Source organism: Alexandromys fortis, unplaced genomic scaffold (assembly GCF_014885135.2).
Source record: "Alexandromys fortis isolate MF-2015 unplaced genomic scaffold, M_Fortis_MF-2015_v1.1 scaffold_140, whole genome shotgun sequence".
NCBI lineage: Eukaryota > Metazoa > Chordata > Mammalia > Rodentia > Cricetidae > Alexandromys > Alexandromys fortis.
The window spans coordinates 3,859,359-3,876,525 of NW_026068048.1; the positions used below are offsets into that span (position 1 = coordinate 3,859,359).

At 46.6% G+C, this 17,167-nt stretch overlaps 1 protein-coding gene across 1 annotated transcript; it reads right to left on the reverse strand.

The window, feature by feature from the left end:
• Positions 1–12,372: 12,372 nt before the first annotated feature.
• On the reverse strand, positions 12,373–14,368 carry LOC126486705 (Na(+)/H(+) exchange regulatory cofactor NHE-RF1-like). Its single transcript, XM_050119075.1, has 2 exons — positions 13,913–14,368; positions 12,373–13,611 (listed from the first exon to the last, which is right to left on the reverse strand). The coding sequence occupies exons 1-2, from the start codon at positions 14,261–14,263 to the stop codon at positions 13,051–13,053; spliced, it is 912 nt and encodes a 303-aa protein (XP_049975032.1). The 5' UTR covers positions 14,264–14,368; the 3' UTR covers positions 12,373–13,050.
• Between the last annotated feature and the right edge of the window lie 2,799 nt (positions 14,369–17,167).

The window sequence follows — 17,167 nt, forward strand, 5'->3', positions numbered from 1 at the left end:
TCGGGAGTCTTGAACTTTCCTGTGTGTTCCCAGTATGTGCTGGCCGCAGAAGACCTTATAGAGTGGGGCTCCTACCCTAAGGTGCTGTAACCAGGAGTAGATGACATTTCCGGGCCTGAGTGTTTATGCCCTGGAAACTTGAAAATTCGGACCTGCTTCAGGGTGTGGGCCGGTCTTTTCTGACCACTGGCCAAGTAGGAAGGGTCTCAACTGAGCAGAGGAAACCTGAACCTTTGGAGTGTTTTCCTCAGAGCCACAGGAGTTCAGGTCCATGGGCACACATGCCTCTTCCTCTAGACTGATGTCCCTACAGGCAGGGCCTTTGTCCTCGTTAGGTCTGACTGCCGGCAGCCAGATGGGAGGCCACCCGTAGCTAGACAGACAAGATTATTTGTGCAATGGTGGAAGTGGTCCTCAGACAGCCATAAAACCACAGCCCCGACCGAACATCCTCTCCTCCACTCTCTCTGCCCAGTTTTGCTCCATAAATTAATGACCAGGGGGCTCTGGAACTTGAGGGAAGGCGATTCATCTCAGTCTGAAGACCCCTGCATGGGAGAAATAAAGCTTCTCATTATTTCCTTTAAATCAAAATAAATTGGATTCTGCATTCTCACACGACTGGGTTGGTGGAAACGGGATCCCAGCCTTCTTGGGGAGTAAGGGTGGAGCAACTCACAGACATCTGAACAGCAAGAGAAGAGATCCACGCACGCCATCACAGTCATCCCGGCTGCACCAGCTGAGTCAGCCATGATGGTTTGTCATGAGCTTGGCCCTGGTCGCTTCTTGGAGTCCACGAAACCAGTGTCTCCTCAAAGGACCTCACTGTCTTTAGTGCCTGTGGCACAGCTGACACACCCTCCTCAGAAGGGGACTGTCTTAGTCAGTGTTCTATTGCTGCGAAGAGACACAATGACCGTGGCAACTCTTATTTAATGGGGCTGGCTTACAGTTTCGGAGGCTTCGTCCATCATCCTCATGGCAGGGACCATGGCAGCACACAGGCAAACACGGTAGTCAAGGGCTCTACATCTGGGTCCGAAGGTAGCAGGAAGCGATACTGGGCTGGTCTTGGACTTTTGAAACCTGAAGTCTACTTCCAATGACACACTTCCTCCAAAAAGACCACACCCACTACAACAAGACCACACCTCCTAATCCTCCTCAAGTAGTACCTCTTTCTGATAACAAGCAGTCAAATATATGAAGTTGTAGGGGCCATTCTTATTCAAACCACCACATTCCACTGCTTGCTGCCCATAGGCTTGTATTCATATCACACTCTCTCCAACTTCCAAAGTCCCCATAGTCTATAACAGTCTAAAACTTATATAAACGTCTAAAACTCAGAGTCCCTTCTGAGTTTCATGCAATCTCGTATGTGCAATCCCCTGTTAAATCAAAATCAAAAAGCTGATCATATACTCCAACGTATAATGGCATAGGATATACATTATCATTTCAAAACACAGGGAAGGGAGCATGGTGAGTAGGTACTGGACCAAAGCAAGACCATGAACCAACAGGGTGAACTCCAAACTCTTCATTCTCCACATCTGATGTCAATGGGCTCGTCAGAACTCCAACTCCTTTAGTTCTGTTGGCTCTTGGGCTGCGTCTACTCCGTGATAGCAGCTCTCCTCAGCAGGTATCACTTGACTCTGGCTTGTCTGATATATTGGGGTCCACAAGGCAATCCAGGCTGCACCTTCACAGCGTCACACAATGGCCTCTCTGAGCCTCCATGCAGAGATACCACTGACACATGCCTGGCCTTGGTGGCTTTATTCCACAACCCCTTTCTTTTTTCCTTGACTCTAAAGCCAGAACCATGTGATTCAAACTGCCAGGTTCTACTGTTTTTCTAGGGCTGGAATATGGACCACTCCCATTCAAATTCATTTTCGTCAGCTTTCTGTTTCCAGTGGTTTCCTTTGCTGCTTTAGCTCCCCCCCCACCATAATACTGTTGTTTTTAATTATTTGAGAATGTTGTACAATGCTCCCGGATCACACTTGCTTCCCACTCCTCCCAGGCCCATCCTCCTACCCTTATACGCCCCCCGCCCCAAAAGTCCAACTTGTGTTGCCCATATACTCACTAGAGCATGGTCAAACTCGCAGTGGCCAGCCCTTAGAGAAAACTGAGTCCTTCCCCAGCCCACACTACCACCAGAAGCCGTGATATGAAGAGCTACACTGTAGCGTCTTTATCACAGTTCCTGACTTTCTTTTATTTACTCTGTCTCTCCCATCATGCATCTTGATCCCAGTCATTTTCCTGTCCCTTCGCATATGCCCTCTGCCCCTGCAACCCTCCCCCCCCCCAAAAAAAAAAAAACAAAAATTAAAAAGAAAAAAAAAGGAAAATATTTAAAACCCCATCATGGAAGTTGCAGAGTGGCGCAGTGAGTCACACAGTAAACCCCTTTGACCACATCTTTACTTGTAAGAGTTCCTTGCAAAGTCACCAGCCTGGTTCAAGGCCTCTAGTTTCTGTTACACTATAGATGCTGGGCTCTCGTGGGACTCTTCTTGGATATCCAAACCTTTGTACATTTTTTAAAACACACCATGTCTTGTATAGAGGTCTTTTATGTCTGAATCTGTCCTATTGTGTATCTGTAATCCTTTTCTGCCCAGGAGAACTTTTTAAAATGCTAAGTGACATGGCTAGAACTAAGGCTGCTTTGCCTTTTTGCTCTGCCCAGTCCAACATGGCAGAGGTCTGTTCAGTGCCAGCTCTGTGAACCACGCTCACAGCCCCATTTCCAAGCACACAGAGGGTCTATGTTGCCAGTAAGCAAGTTGTGGCACTCTGCTCACAAACCCCATTCAAATGTTTGGCCTCCTGAAAGAGCCCAGAAATGTTTCTGCAACTAGCACGAACCAGGAAACCTTCTTAAAGGAGTCACACAACCTTGGCTGCCAGTGCTGAGTCAGGAAGACCTCTCTTAAAGGAGCCGCAGCATCTCTGCTTGCCGCCAGCAAACAGAGCCCTTTCAGAAAAAAAAAAAAAAAATGAGGCTGCCAAGAAGTTGTGCTAAACTCTGTTTTTTTTTTTTTTGTCTAAAATTTCTTTTTAAACTCTTTCAGTTTTTGTGTGGATGTAGTTGGCCTATGTTGGTGAGTCAATTTGTAGACAGAGACTGCTTGTTTGTTCCTGGCTGCCTATACCCAAAATAGACACACAGAAACTGTATTAATTACAATACTGTTTGGCCGATATCTTATGCATATCTCTAGCTAGTTCTTACAACTTAAATTAACTCATCTCTATTAATCTGTGTATCACCATTGGCCTACTGGCAAAGTTCTGGTGGGCATCTTTCTCCTCTGGCAGCTACATGGTGTCTCTCTGACTCTGCCTACTCTCTCTCCCTATATCTCTTCAGCCTGGCTATATTCTTTTAAGTCATTGGCTGAAAGCAGCTTCTTTATTAACCAATGGCATTAAAACATATTCATAGTATACAGAGGGGAATCCCACATCACCAATAAATTCAACACAAATACAGAAGGACATCTCATATCACGTTCATAATGCATAACACACACACATATACACATATAGGCATGTGCTCACACAGTACTCACATACAGTATACACATACAGAGTATACACACACAGGCATATGCACACATGGTATATACACACAGTACACAATACACACTTGCATATGCACACACATACACACATATTCATAAACACATATGCACACATTAATATGCCTACACACGCATGCACACACACATGAACATACACACACACACACAACCCTGTGCAACATTTTCAGGCTTTCAGTTGTTCTTTAGGACAAAGCATGGGACTGTCGATAGGCAGGTGTGTTCAGACCAGTCTGTGCTGGCAAACATTTCAGATTTGCTTTGTAGCTAGGCATTTGTATTGGAGGGTGAGCCAATTGCCCTCTGAGACCTCAGACTCCTCATGGTCTCATAATAAAGTAAATGCAGCTGATCCATTCTAATACCCACCCACCCTCCCACCCCCCCGTCCATGATCCTTAACTTATTCTAATTTTTTTGTCCTGGTTCTATTCGCACCTCCTATCCCAAACTCACAAGGAATGTTCTCCCATTCAGCCACTTCCCTTCCTGAATGCTTGACCTCACTAGGTCTTCACCATGTTGAAATCACCATCTTATCTTTCTAGGCAGTGAGGGAGCATCCTCTGCCTTTGGTTCCTGTTGCTTAAGAAAGGAAAGGGGAAAGCTCAGGGCCTTGGTGGGAGTTTGGACCTGTCTGAGGGGATGGAGTGGGAGTCCTGGGCTCGCTCTCCCTTCTGAGGATGATTTCTCTAGGATGCTGAGCTCTCACTCTGCCTTCCAATGGGAACTCATTTGTCCAGTTCAATCCCTGCATTTTGGGGGGTGCACTTTTTGTGTGCAGTATCCATAGAGGCCAGAAGAGGGTGCTGTATTCTAGGGACTGGAGTTACAGATAGTTTTGAACCACTGTGGGTGCTGGGAATCTGACCTGGGTCCTCTGTTAGAGTAGCCAGTGTTTGTAACCACTGGGCTATCTCTCTAGCCACAGCGATGACTTTTAAAGTAGCATTTTCAGATAATGGAATAATCTAATGCATGATGGAAGGTTTGGAATGCATGCATGCATAGTTTCATAGGCACACTTTGGTTCTCTCTGTTCATGCTCTGTAAACCCTACACTTCTGGGAACTTGCTCATCTCAGAATGCCAGGGTGACTCCATCTTCCAGGTGCCCAGACATTCTGAGATCTATTTTCTATCATTCTTCCAGGTGCTCAGTCATTCTGAGCCTCATAATGGTTTGAATGAGAATGCCTCCCATAGGCTCAGATATTAGAACATGCTCTCCCTAGTTGGTGATGCTGTTGGGGGAGGTTTAGGAAGGGTAGCTTTGCTGGAAGTGTGTCACTGGAGGATGAGGTTTGGGTGCTTCAGGTATCATTCCACTTCTAAGTTCACTTTCTGCTTCTTGCCAGCGGACGAGGATGTGAGCTCTCAGCTTCCTGTTCCTGCCGCCATGCCAGCCACTTCCTGCTGTGCATCCCCATGAAGATGGACTCTTATCCCTCTGGATATAATCCCAAACAAACCCTTTCTTCTATATGTTGCCTGGGTTGTGGTGTTTCATCAGAGCATGAGAAGAGTAATTAATATGGCCCTCTACAGTCTATTCCCTAAAAACACCCAGGGCTATATGTTTCTGGAATAAGGGAGGTATAGGATACCATTTATCCCCTGCATATAGAAACATTTTGTATATAAAATATACACGTGTGTGTATGTGTCCTGTAAGTATAACACAGACACAAAATAAATCAACTTCTATGAAGGAGGGATTGATTTCTGCTCATTGTTTCTGAGGTTTCAGTCTACAGTGCTGGCCCCATTACCTTTGGGCCTACAGTGAGCAGCACAGCATGTTGGGAATGTATGAGAGGACTAGTCAATCAGGAAGCAAGAAGCAAGGGATAGGACATATTCCTAAAGTGCCTGCCAGCCTCCCACAGTGGCTGGAGTTCAGGCTGCTTGGTTCCCCTTAGGTAGAGCATCATGGTGGCCATAGCATGTGGGTACAAGGCCGTTCCCCTCCTGGTGGAGACACAGCACACTGAGAAGAGAAAACTGGGACCAGCTATACCCTTCAAGGCACAGCCACAATAACCATGATTCATGGAGCTAGGCTCTCCTCCTGAATTTTCTGGAACATCTAAAAAAAAAAAGTGCCACCACCTAGAGACTAAGCACTCATCATGGGAGCCTTTTGGAGACGGGGTACTCTGTATTCAAGCCATAACATCGTCTAAACAGATCTGAGCTTCTGGTCTTCTCTTTACCAGTTCTTTGGCTAGAAAGGGAAGATTTTTGTGGCTGTGGCTATATTTTGTTTTCTTAGACATTTTGATGTTTGGGTTGCAGAGTTAAAAAAAAATTCTTGGCTATAGGTCCAGCATATTTAAAATAAAAAGAAAATCCTGCATATGCTATCAAGTTTTCCTTAGGTCCTTGGGTCCCCAGACCCAACTTTTCCTTTTGCTGTTCTATTTCTGTTTATCTTATGCTCATTTTATGTATTGTGGAAGGGTTTTAAACTGAGCCAATGACCCTTAATATCTTTGGGAAACTGATCAGGGAGACCCCCAAGATATTCAAATCCACTAATGCTCAAGTCATTTCTGTAAAATGATGCCATATTTACATATAGCCTGTGCACATCCTCCTATATACTTTAGCAAAATATTTTTATTTTAAAAAGATGTGTGCACATGAGTGCAGTGCCTGTGGAGGCCAGCAGAGGGCATTGGATGACTGAAGCTGTAGTTAGAGGTGGTTGTGGTTTCCAGGTCCAGTGTGAGTACACTTTGGGTCCACAAGAAGAGCAGGAAGTGCTCTTAGTCACAGAATCACCTCTCCAGCCCTTCCTCCGATATATTTTAAGTCATCTCTAGGTTATCCGTATTACCTAGTGTCAGAGAACCTGCATGTGTGGTGCAAGCATGTGTGAAGGCGCCTGTCATTTTACTGGTGGCGATCGGCAAGACTTTACACAGTAAGGCTGTGCCACGATAAACACGTAAGAAAGCGTTTCACACATACAGCTGCACAACCGCATACACTGGCTGCCGCTCACACTGAGACTGCAGAGTAAGGCTCTGCGACCAGCATGTGGGTGTTTGCACTGCAGATTTGCCCTCCCCGGCTGTGCAGTGCTGCCTGGTGGTCAGTGGACCCTACTTCTGGCCTTGACTCATTCCAGGACTCCTCTCAGGTTCCCTGTCTGCAGTTTCTGTTCACCTTCACCTCTGCCTGGGCTTATAGATGAGTCAGGTAGAAAATTCCATATATGAACACTTTCCATATGAGGTAGACGTATTTCGTAGTCAGTAACATTAAGCCATCAATTTGCCCTCCAAGGTCAGTTTGAGCACAACCTAATCTTCGCCATCTTTGCCTCTTCCTTTTTATTTCTGTTATTGTTGAGACTGGGTCTTGCTATGTAGTTCATGTTGACTTTAAACTCATGATCCTCCTGCCTCGGTCACTGGAGTACTGGGATTACAGGCCTGCTTCCCAAGGCCAGCTTCCAGTTCTTTCTCTTCTGAGTCTTATTGTTTTCCTTGCGTTGGTGTAATGAAGGAATGGGACTGGGGAGATGGCTCAGTACCATGTTAAAAGTTAAAAGCACTGGCTGCTCTTCCAGAGGATCTGGGTTCAATTCCCAGCCTCTATATGGCAGCTCACAGCAGCCTATAACTCCAGTTCCAAGGTACCCAAACACCTTCTTCTGGCCTCTGCAAGAACCAGAACACACATATGCAGCACACAATACTTACTTGCAGAGAAAACACCCATAACATGAAATAATAAAAATTTTAAAGAAAGTTTGTGAGCAGAGACTGCGCATTTGTTTTCTGGCTGCCCTGACCCGAATAATCACACAGAAACTATATTAATTACAACATTTTTTGGCTGATGGCACAAGTGTATTCCTAGATAGCTCTTATATCTTAAATTAACCCATTTCTGTTAATCTATGTATCACCATGAGACTGTGGCCTACCAGTAAGTTTCTGGCATTTTTCTCCTTCGACAGCTAATGGCGTCTCCCTGACTCAGCCTTCTTTCTCCCTGCATTCAGTTCAGTTTTCTTACCTAACTCTATTCTGCCCTGCCATAGGCCAAAGCAGCTTATTTTTTTTAACCAATGGCAATAAAACATATTCACAGCATACAGAGGGAAATTCCACATCAACAGTTGATGTGGTTAGGCATATGGGCTGCTTGATTCTCCCTACCCCGTTTTCCCTTGCACACAAACACTTGATTCCTGGAGACTGAGATTTGTCAAATTTTCCGTTTTTTTCCCCCCTGTGGATCATCACTTGCTTCTCCCCCCTCCATCCCTTTTGCTTAAATCAATATTCTGGAACATTTTACCATGAAAAATCAAGGCCTTTCTTCCAGCCAGGGCTTTTATAGTTAGGTGTCTTTGGCAACTTCCTTCCTGTATACCTGTCTGGGATGCTGGTCTGACTTTGTCCCATGGGAATTACAAGAAGGTCAGTCTTTAAGTGCTAGAGACAGAGTCTCACCTGAATAAAGGAAATCGTGTGGGCAAGCCGGGATGCCCGAGTGGGTAAAAGCTTGTTGCCAAGCCTGGTGACCTGAGTTTGATCCCTGGAACTCACAAGATGGAAGGAGAGAACTGACGCCCACAAGTTGTCCTCTGATAACACACACACAGACACACACATGCAGATGTTAAAATGTAAATTATGTTTGAGTACATGAGTGATGGTTGCTCATGTACTATGGCATGTGTGTGTTCAGGTTAGAGGACAGCCTGTGGGGGCCGGTTCTCTCCTTTGCATGCTGAGCAACTCACCAGCCCAATAAATGTATTTTTCTCCTTCCTTCCTTCCTTCCTTCCTTCCTTCCTTCCTTCCTTCCTTCCTTCCTTCCTTCCTTTCTTTCTTTCTTTTTCTTTAAAGATATTATGTACATGTACCTCCCCACTAGAATTTCCCAGACATGCCTTGAGAGTAGCCACAAGTCCTCGATATAATATTTAGTCGGTCTCCCAAGAAACAAAAGCCATCTGGGTCTCCCAGGATATATGAACAATCCATTAAAATCCACGAAGAAAAGCACGGTGTACATCATAGGTGGACAGCCTTCCCTGGACAGGCCACACTGGGAGACCGTCAGAGACTCAGCTGCCGCTCATGTACATCCCCTTTTGCGTCCTGCCTCTGCTAATGAAGGAAACCTCGAGTGGGCTTCTGTTTACATCGTGATCCAGACAACGTGAAAAGATGGGGTCAGCTTATGCTCAAATCGAAGCATTACATTAATATCTTACGGGAACGGGGAAGAGGATCACAGCAGCGGGCACAGCTGGAGTCCAGTGGGATGCAGAATCCGAGCGACTGTGTGAGGACTCCGCGGAATGACAATTCATGAGCCTGATTTGGCTATTCCATTGTGACCCAAGCCCAAACAACCAAGCTCTGTGTGCCTGATTTTCCAACTTCGCTTCTGGAGGGAGAGCCCTTACAACGATAAACACTTTAAAGGACAGAACTCAGCAGGGGGTGTCACCTAGTTGATATATTAAAACTTCCCTGATTTCAATGAGGACACTATGGACAAAGTTCTTAAATGGAGGAAGAGATCTTAAATTATAATTACAGAAATATAATATCCAAGTGCCCTTAGGTGACATCTCCTCTTTCTGTTTTTTTTTTTTTTTTTTCTGTTTTTTGCCATTACTTCTTCGGGGCTTGAGTGATTTCTAAAGGATGTCTTTGTCCCCTGCCTGAGTTCAGAAACAGCGTAAACGCAAAGCAGGAATGAGATGCATGCAGACGGCTCGCACCTCCATTGCTACAGCAATTGATTGACAGGATGAGCAGATATCCTGGCTTCTTGGCTTCACTGACTTCCTGAAGCCCTGTAGTTCTTGACTATCACCTGAGGACAAGTCTGCACGGGACTCATAATGCAGGATTCCTGCTGTGAACTGGTCCAGAGTGTAAATATAGATAGATTGTTTCCAGTCAGTCATGAGGTAGGGACCAACGCCTCCGATCCACCATTTGGCACTGGGACCACGGCTGGGGTAAGCAGAACAAAGGCCAGAGGCTGTTAGAAAGGGAAATTCCCCATGAGAGCCAAATACATGGGAAATACAAGGTTCCTGATGGATGCATTGCTAGTTTGTCCTTGGTGTTTAGTTTTTGAGACAGGGTTTCTCTGTGTAATCCTGGCTGTCCTGGAACACGCGCTGTAGACCAGGATGACCTCGTATTCAGAGACCAACTGCCTCTTCCTCCTGAGTGCTAGGATTAAAGACGTGTTACCTGCTGATAGATGCATTTTTAAACTTTTATAAGGATTTAATTTTTATGCATGTGTATGTTATGACGTACGTGCACGGTGGCAAGCAGAGGGTGAAGGAGGGAGCTGGAACTTATGGAGTTGGAGTTACAGGTTGTCGCAGGCTGAGTGATGTGGGTGCTGGAGACTGAACTCAGATCCCAGGAAAGCTGTAAATGCCCATAACCGCCATCTCTCCAGCCCCAGGCTGGTTTACTTCTCCAGGCCAGTCCTCAATGACCTCATACTACTTTTCTTGTTGTTGCAGCAACATACCGGCCAGAATCAACTTAAAGGAGACGAGGCTGACTCTTACTTGGGCTTCCTGAGGGGACAGTCTGCTGTGGTAGGGACAGCATAAAGGTTGACATCTTTTCAGTCAGAGTGACAGGAACTCATGGCTGCCATTACTTCCACGTGGCCACCCAGGAAGCAGAGGACTCTGCGAGAGCAGGAGGTGGTTATAACCATAAGAGGTCCACTCCAGCAGCCTGGGTCCACCCACCTACTAGGTACTGCATCCCAAAGGTTCAGAAGCCACAATCACCAATCAGGTACCAAGTGCTCAGGACATCAACCTGGGGAGGGGGGCATTTCACATTTAAGGAATTAGACCAGGAACAGTCTTGGGTGACCAACTACGTATGGTTGACGTGATGGTGTATTACCCCCAGATTGAGGTTGTCAAGGCGTATGGTCCACCATGGGGTCATACTCTTGTTCTCTTCCTCTTCCTTGTTCATTCCGAGGGACGCTGGTAGCCATGTTTGGGATGGTGACAATTATCCAGGGAGGAGCAGAAGCCTCAACAAATAAATATCCGGTGGGGACTTGAATTAAAGGTGGATCTTTGCCTTCACGGGTCAAATGTCCCTAATCGAGTTCTGAGATTTGAATCCCTGGAAATTTGAATACATACCCACAGAGGCCCTGAGCTAGAATTGCCCAGCTAAACTGCACCTGAATCCTCAGCCTCAGAGCCTGTATGAGACAACCAACCCATGTTCTTTTAAGCTCCTAGATTTGAAGACATCTCTGTGCTAACAGTTAAGGTACTTACCAGTTTTTACTGTGGGCTGAGGACCATGGGAGTCTTTGTGCAAAGCATGGGGGGGGGGACTGCTTTGTGAGAGACCCCGCACAAAGCTTCCTAGGTCGCTCTGAGAAGCCAAATGAGTTAGAGTCCGTTTTCCAGGAGAGGGAACTATGACTCTAATCAGAGATTAGGGACTACGTTTAAGTGGCTCAACAGCTGATGGGATTTTGGTTGTCTGTATCATGTTGAGTCTCATTGCTAGATATGCAAGATGGAAAATGAGACTCAGCCTGACTCTCCGCTGGGGACACAGATGCAGCAGGATCCAGAGTGACAGCCCAGCAGATATGCTTGGGCGGGAATGAGTTTCCCAGGCCCCTTCTACATTTTAAGATGCTTTCTGGGCGGGGGGGGGGGGAGTCTTATCTTTGACTTTATGGGTCAAATGTCTCCTAAGAGGTCAGTCTTGAGTAACACGAATGGCAATTGTGACTGAGAAGTCCAGTTTGCAGCCTTGGCAACCGGCAGGGGCTGGAATGTTAGCTCCTTGGAAGACGTGCACACAGTAGATCACTGGCATCCCGTAGCATCTGTCTCTAGTTGTATGTTAGCACATGCATCTCCTTGAGTTTTGACCGCTTTACTTACTTGCTTTCAGTAAACAGCACCACAGGAAGACATGATTTAGAAATTCTTACTTTTGTTTTTAACCGACCCCCCCCCCATGTGTACATTTTGAGCACACACGCCCGAAAGCCAGAGTAAGATGCCAGATCCCCTGGCGCTGGAGATAGAGGTGCTTGTGAACCTTCTGACTGGGTCCTGGGAACAAAGCTCTAATCCTCTGCAAGAGTGCTCTTAACCACCATGAACATTCTTAACCACTGACCCCCCTCTCCAGAGCCTCACGTTTTATTAGTGTGTGTATGAGTGTATATTACATGTATGGATGCATATGTAGATGTACGTGCAGGTGAATGCGTGCCTCGGTGCACACATAGAGGTCTGAGGACAGCTTTTTGTAGTCAGTTCTGCCTTTCATCTGTGGGTCTGGGGATTGGACTTGCACCAGCAGGCATGTGTGGTCAGTGCCTTTACTCACTGAGCCATTTCCCAGGTCCTGTCAGGTCTTTGAGAGTCTTGCTGTGTAGCTGAGATGGGCCTAAAACTTGCAATCCCCTTGCCTGAGTGCTGAAATTGCAATCATATAACATCATGTCTTGCAAGAAACCATTCATATATATAAAATTTTCTTGCTTTTTTTTCCCCATTTTTTAGGCAGAATCTCATTATACAGCCCTGGCTGTCCTAAAACTCACTATGTAGACCAGGCTGGCCTCAAACTCACAGAGATCCGCTTGCCTCTGCCTCCAAGCACTGGGATTAAATGTGTGAGCCACTAAGCCCAGCTGACATATAAAATTTTTAATGCCAGCACATATATGGGACTTTTTTTTTTAAAGGAACCAGTGAATTTCTGAAGGCGTTTCCTTACAGTGGTGGCACCTGGCTCAGGACAGGCAGAGGCAGCCTGGGTTTCCCGTGCTGCCCAGGTCTTTCAGAGTGAGAGTAGAAACAAAAGTTTAAGGGTGAAGCCATTGCCATGCTCTGGGTACAAACAACCGGGAAAATCACAAGAATCATGAAAACAAGAACCCCTCTAAATTCTGCAATGCTACACTCTTTAAAAAAAAAATCAAATGGATCAAAGAAGCCCAAGCCATAGCTCTGAGGACCTCAGGCACCCTGTCCATTATAAGCAATGGCCGCTACAGTCAGTCCCCAGTGAGCCCAGGACTTGTCATCACATGTAGTTGAGGGAGAACTTGCCTGGTCCAAAGATCCTTGCTTGGTGTGGGTCCCAGTGATGTCCTAGGCAGACCGGTGAGGGACACTTGGTAGGATGAAGCCCTCAGGGATAAGTACGGGGACGGGACAGAAACATTCTCCTTCCCTAAGGTGAGAGGGAAGGACAGAATTCCTAAAATCAGATTTGTCAGGAAGGGGTGGGGGGGGTGCTGATGCTGATTTGAATGTTGATTGGTGGGTGACTGGGGAGGAGGGGAGGCTAGGTCAGGTGGGTGGGTGGCTCCACCATCCAGCACTGGCCAGCGACTGGTCGGGTGCTCAGAGGTTGCTGAACAGTTCATTTTTCTTGCTCCAGTCCATCTGTGGGGCCCGCTTGCTACTGCGCTTCTGGTGGGCCCTCTCTTTAGCCACAGCCAGGGAGATGTTGAAGTCCAAGATGGGGTCAGAGGAGGAGGAGGTAGATGAGGGCTCTGTGGACGCCTGTCTCTTGGGGCTGTCTTGGGAATTTAGCTCCTCACTGGTATCGCTGGAGGCAGATCTTGCCAGGGCTGGCCTGGGGCTCTCTGAAGCAGCCTCTGCCGGGCCTTCACGGCTGCTCTCCTTTTGTATCTCTCCGTTGGTGAAGGGCTCAGGCAAGGGTCCATCCAGGTGTGCCTGTGATGGGATCACTTTGCACTTCTTGAAGAACTCATCGGTTTCCTTGTCCACCACCAGCAGCTTGGCCTCGTCCCCTCCAGCCTTGATGGCAGACACCACGTCCCCATGCTGCTTGCCCTCCATGCAGACACCATTCACCTGTGAGGCAGGGCAGGGACGGGGATGACCCACACAGGTCTCAGTGCTGGGGAGGGCAGGCGGAGGAAGTCCCTCCTGGGAATGCTGATTCCCTCAAGTGCTCAGTCCTGAACCCAGCCAGCCAGTGCTTCTCTGACAGTCAGCTGGGAAGCAAGACAAATGGGAAGAGCCAAAGAAAATACCCAGAGACTACACAAACAGCTGGAGCGAGGGGAGGCCTGGGAGCCTGGGCCGGGCTCCTCTCCGACCTCCCTCTCTGGGCCTTGGTTTTCTCACGTGTAAAGTGAGAAGTCTTGGAAGAGCTGATCTGTGGCTCTAAGGTTCTCACACTGTGATTCTGGGACCAGCCCAAGCATTTAGTTCACGTTTCCTCTCTGCTGAGCACAGCCGAAGAACAGAGTGTCTCAAAGCTGAACTCAGGAGAGGCCGTTNGCCCAGCTTCTTGAGATGCTCGTCCGTCGCGGGGTCGACCACCAGCAGGCGCACAGAGTTGAGCGCCGATGCGGCTCACCACCTGCTGATGCGTCTCAGTCTCCACATTCTCGCCGTTCACCTCCACCAATCGGTCCCCGGCCAGCAGCCCTGACTTCTCGGCCGGCGAGCCGGGCTCCACCAGTCGGATAAACTGGCCCACCTTGCCCTTCTCCTCGTGCAGGTGGAAGCCGTAGCCGTTCGGACCCTTCTCCAGGCAGCAGAGCCGGGGCAGAGGCTCCCCGGCTGCCGCGATCACGCTCATCTTGCCCTGCGGACGCTCAGCGCGGTTCCTGTCGAAGGCCGGGGACGCACGGCCTTTCTTCCCGCTCCGCGGAGCTCGAGTCGGGAGCTGAGCACCTCACAGGGGACAGTCTATATGGGACTTTTTGATGGAAGTATTATTGTGGCCACCAGAGTTTGCATTAATGCTATATAATACATATTTCCATGTACTTGTAATTTTGGATCCTCAGCTCGGTACCTCAAAAACAGACCAATCCACCCTAAGTTACCGAATTCAAATGAAATCTTGTCTTCACTAAACTGCAGAATGTACTTGAGTTTAAGAAAAACCCCTGTCCAGCCACTGAACAATAATAACGACATTTAAGAGTTTTCCAAGGTGGCAGAAACTAAAATCTTCAGAGAGACAGCACTTCAGGTTTGTTTATCCATATTTTTGCTATGAATACATTTATTTATGAATAAATAGGTTGTATCAATTAGCAGTGTAACAGCTGGAACAATAAAAGTGAAAATGAATGTTATTGCATGTGATTTTTTTTTGTCCCAGTTGTAGATTTTGTATCTCTTGGGTTGGTACTTCAGACGGGACTTCCCTGGTGATGGCGGAGGACAGGTATGCAGCAGGTGGGCACTTCTGTCAGGGGAAAGAGCAGGGACAGGTGTCTGAAGGTAATATGCATGACGATTAATGCTGTAACTGGGTTGTGTTCAGATAAACCAGCGCAAATTAACAAGCTTGTTTATAAAGCGGCGTCAGATTTCCCGTGTGCCTCAGTTGTCCCCCATTGATCATATCCACCCCATTTCTCCTCCTAGCTCCTCCCAGATGCACCCCACCTGTGCTCCCTCCTCTGGACTCTCTGTTCTTATTTATTTCTCGTAAAACAACCTGTAGAGTCTAATTAGTGATGCCCACATACACATGTGTGTGGGGCCATCGCCTATAGCATGATCAACCTTTCAGGTATCACATCCTGAAAGAGAATCGACTCTCCTCCCTTAGAAGCCACCAACTGCCAATAGGTCCTCATCTAGAAGTGGGGACTCCTGAGATTCTCCCCTGACAATGCTGGCATGTTGGTCGGTTTGATCTTGTACAGGTAGTCACAGTTCCTATGAGTTCGTGTATGTAGTAGACACTGTTTTACCCAGCCCTACCTCAACAGCAATTCCTGTGCATATGTGTGTTGTTTATGTGTGAATGTGTATATATATGCATGTATGTGTGATATGGGGTTCCCCTCTGTATGCTTTGGGCTTATTGCAGTGCAGAATAGAACAAGGCAGGAATTCCAAGCAGAGATAGAGGAGAAAAGAAGGTGGAGTCAGGGAGATGCCATGTAGCTGCCAAAGGAGACAGACACCAAAACCTTACTGGTAAACCTTACCGGTAAACCTCAAGCATAGTGGTAAAATACAAAATAATGGAAATGGGTTGATTTAAGATATAAGAGCTAGCCAGCAATACACTTAAGTGGTTGGCCAAGCAATGTTGTAATTAATATAGTTTCTGTATGATTATTTTGGGTATAGGCGGCCAGGAATGAACAAGAAGTCTCCGCCAACATATGCGTGTATGCATATGTGTATATGTGTGCATGTGTGTTTGTGTATGTGTGTGTATGTGTATCTTCCTTCCTCAGTTGCTGTCCACCTTATTTTTAAGACGGGGTCTTTTGTTGAACCTGGAGCTTACTGATTGGGTAAACTTACTGGTAACTGAGCTCCAGGGCTTTGCTCTACACCCACTCCACCCCTCTCTCTGCCTGTTCTAATGCTGGGGCTACAGATAAGCCTTTCCATAGGGGATCTGCCACCCTGAACTTCTGGTAGACGTTTTACCCAGCCCCCTCTTGAGCCATTCTGCTTTACTTAGTGAGACCTGGTCTGCTGGTGTTTTGTTTAGTTTTGTTTCAATGCAATTTAGAAATGGAGATCTTGGACTGCTCAGAAATGCATGCAGAAGTTGCAGGGCAGGCCTCTGAAGACGACACTGCTTCAGTTGAACTGCCTGGGGAGTTTCTGCAGAGAAATCTCAGGATGTATGGTTCATGAAGGATTTGAAAACAGTGAGCCCTTTTAGGAAATTAGTATCAGATTAAGGCTATTTAAACTTTTTCTGGGTTCAAGTAAGGTAGTCTCCCCTCCCTTATCTGCAGAGGACACATTCCAAGATCCCCTGGAACATGCCTGAACCTACACACAGTACTGAAATCTCTCCGCACCGGATTTTATCCTGTATATGCACATATGTAACGAGCCTTAATTGCTAAATTAGGTACAGTAAGAAAACAGCAATAATAGCTAATGATAAGATGTAACAACCATAATAATTAATCATAATAAAAATTCCAGAATCACTCCTCACACTCCTCGGGGGCCATTATTAAATAAAATAAAGGTTGCTGAATACCAGGGCCGGTATAGCGCTGCAGTTGACTTGACAACCAATGGCTACTGGGTGACTAATGGGCAGGTAGCATATACAGTGTGAATACATTAGACAAAGGGATGATTCATGCCTGAGGCAGGACAGAGCAAGGTTTCTTTTTGAGATGTACTTTTAAACTTAAGAATTGCTTATTTCTGAAATTTTCTGTTACCTGTTTTTGTGCATAATAGAAAGCTTCCTCTTCAGTTAGCCTGTATGTTTAATACTCTTTAAAGCGTTTTTTCAATGATTATTCTTACTGCTTACAACATATAATAACTGACTTTTATACTTATGGCATTAATGAGTACTTTTATCTCTTTCCAGAAAAGGAGGGAAATGTAGAATCTTAAAACATTACTGTTCTCAGCTGGGTGGTGGTGGTGCATGCCTTTAATCCCAGCACTTGGGAGGCAGAGGTAGGCAGATCTCTGTGAGTTCGAGGTCAGCCTGGTCTACAAGAGCTAGTTCCATGACAGCTAGGGCTAC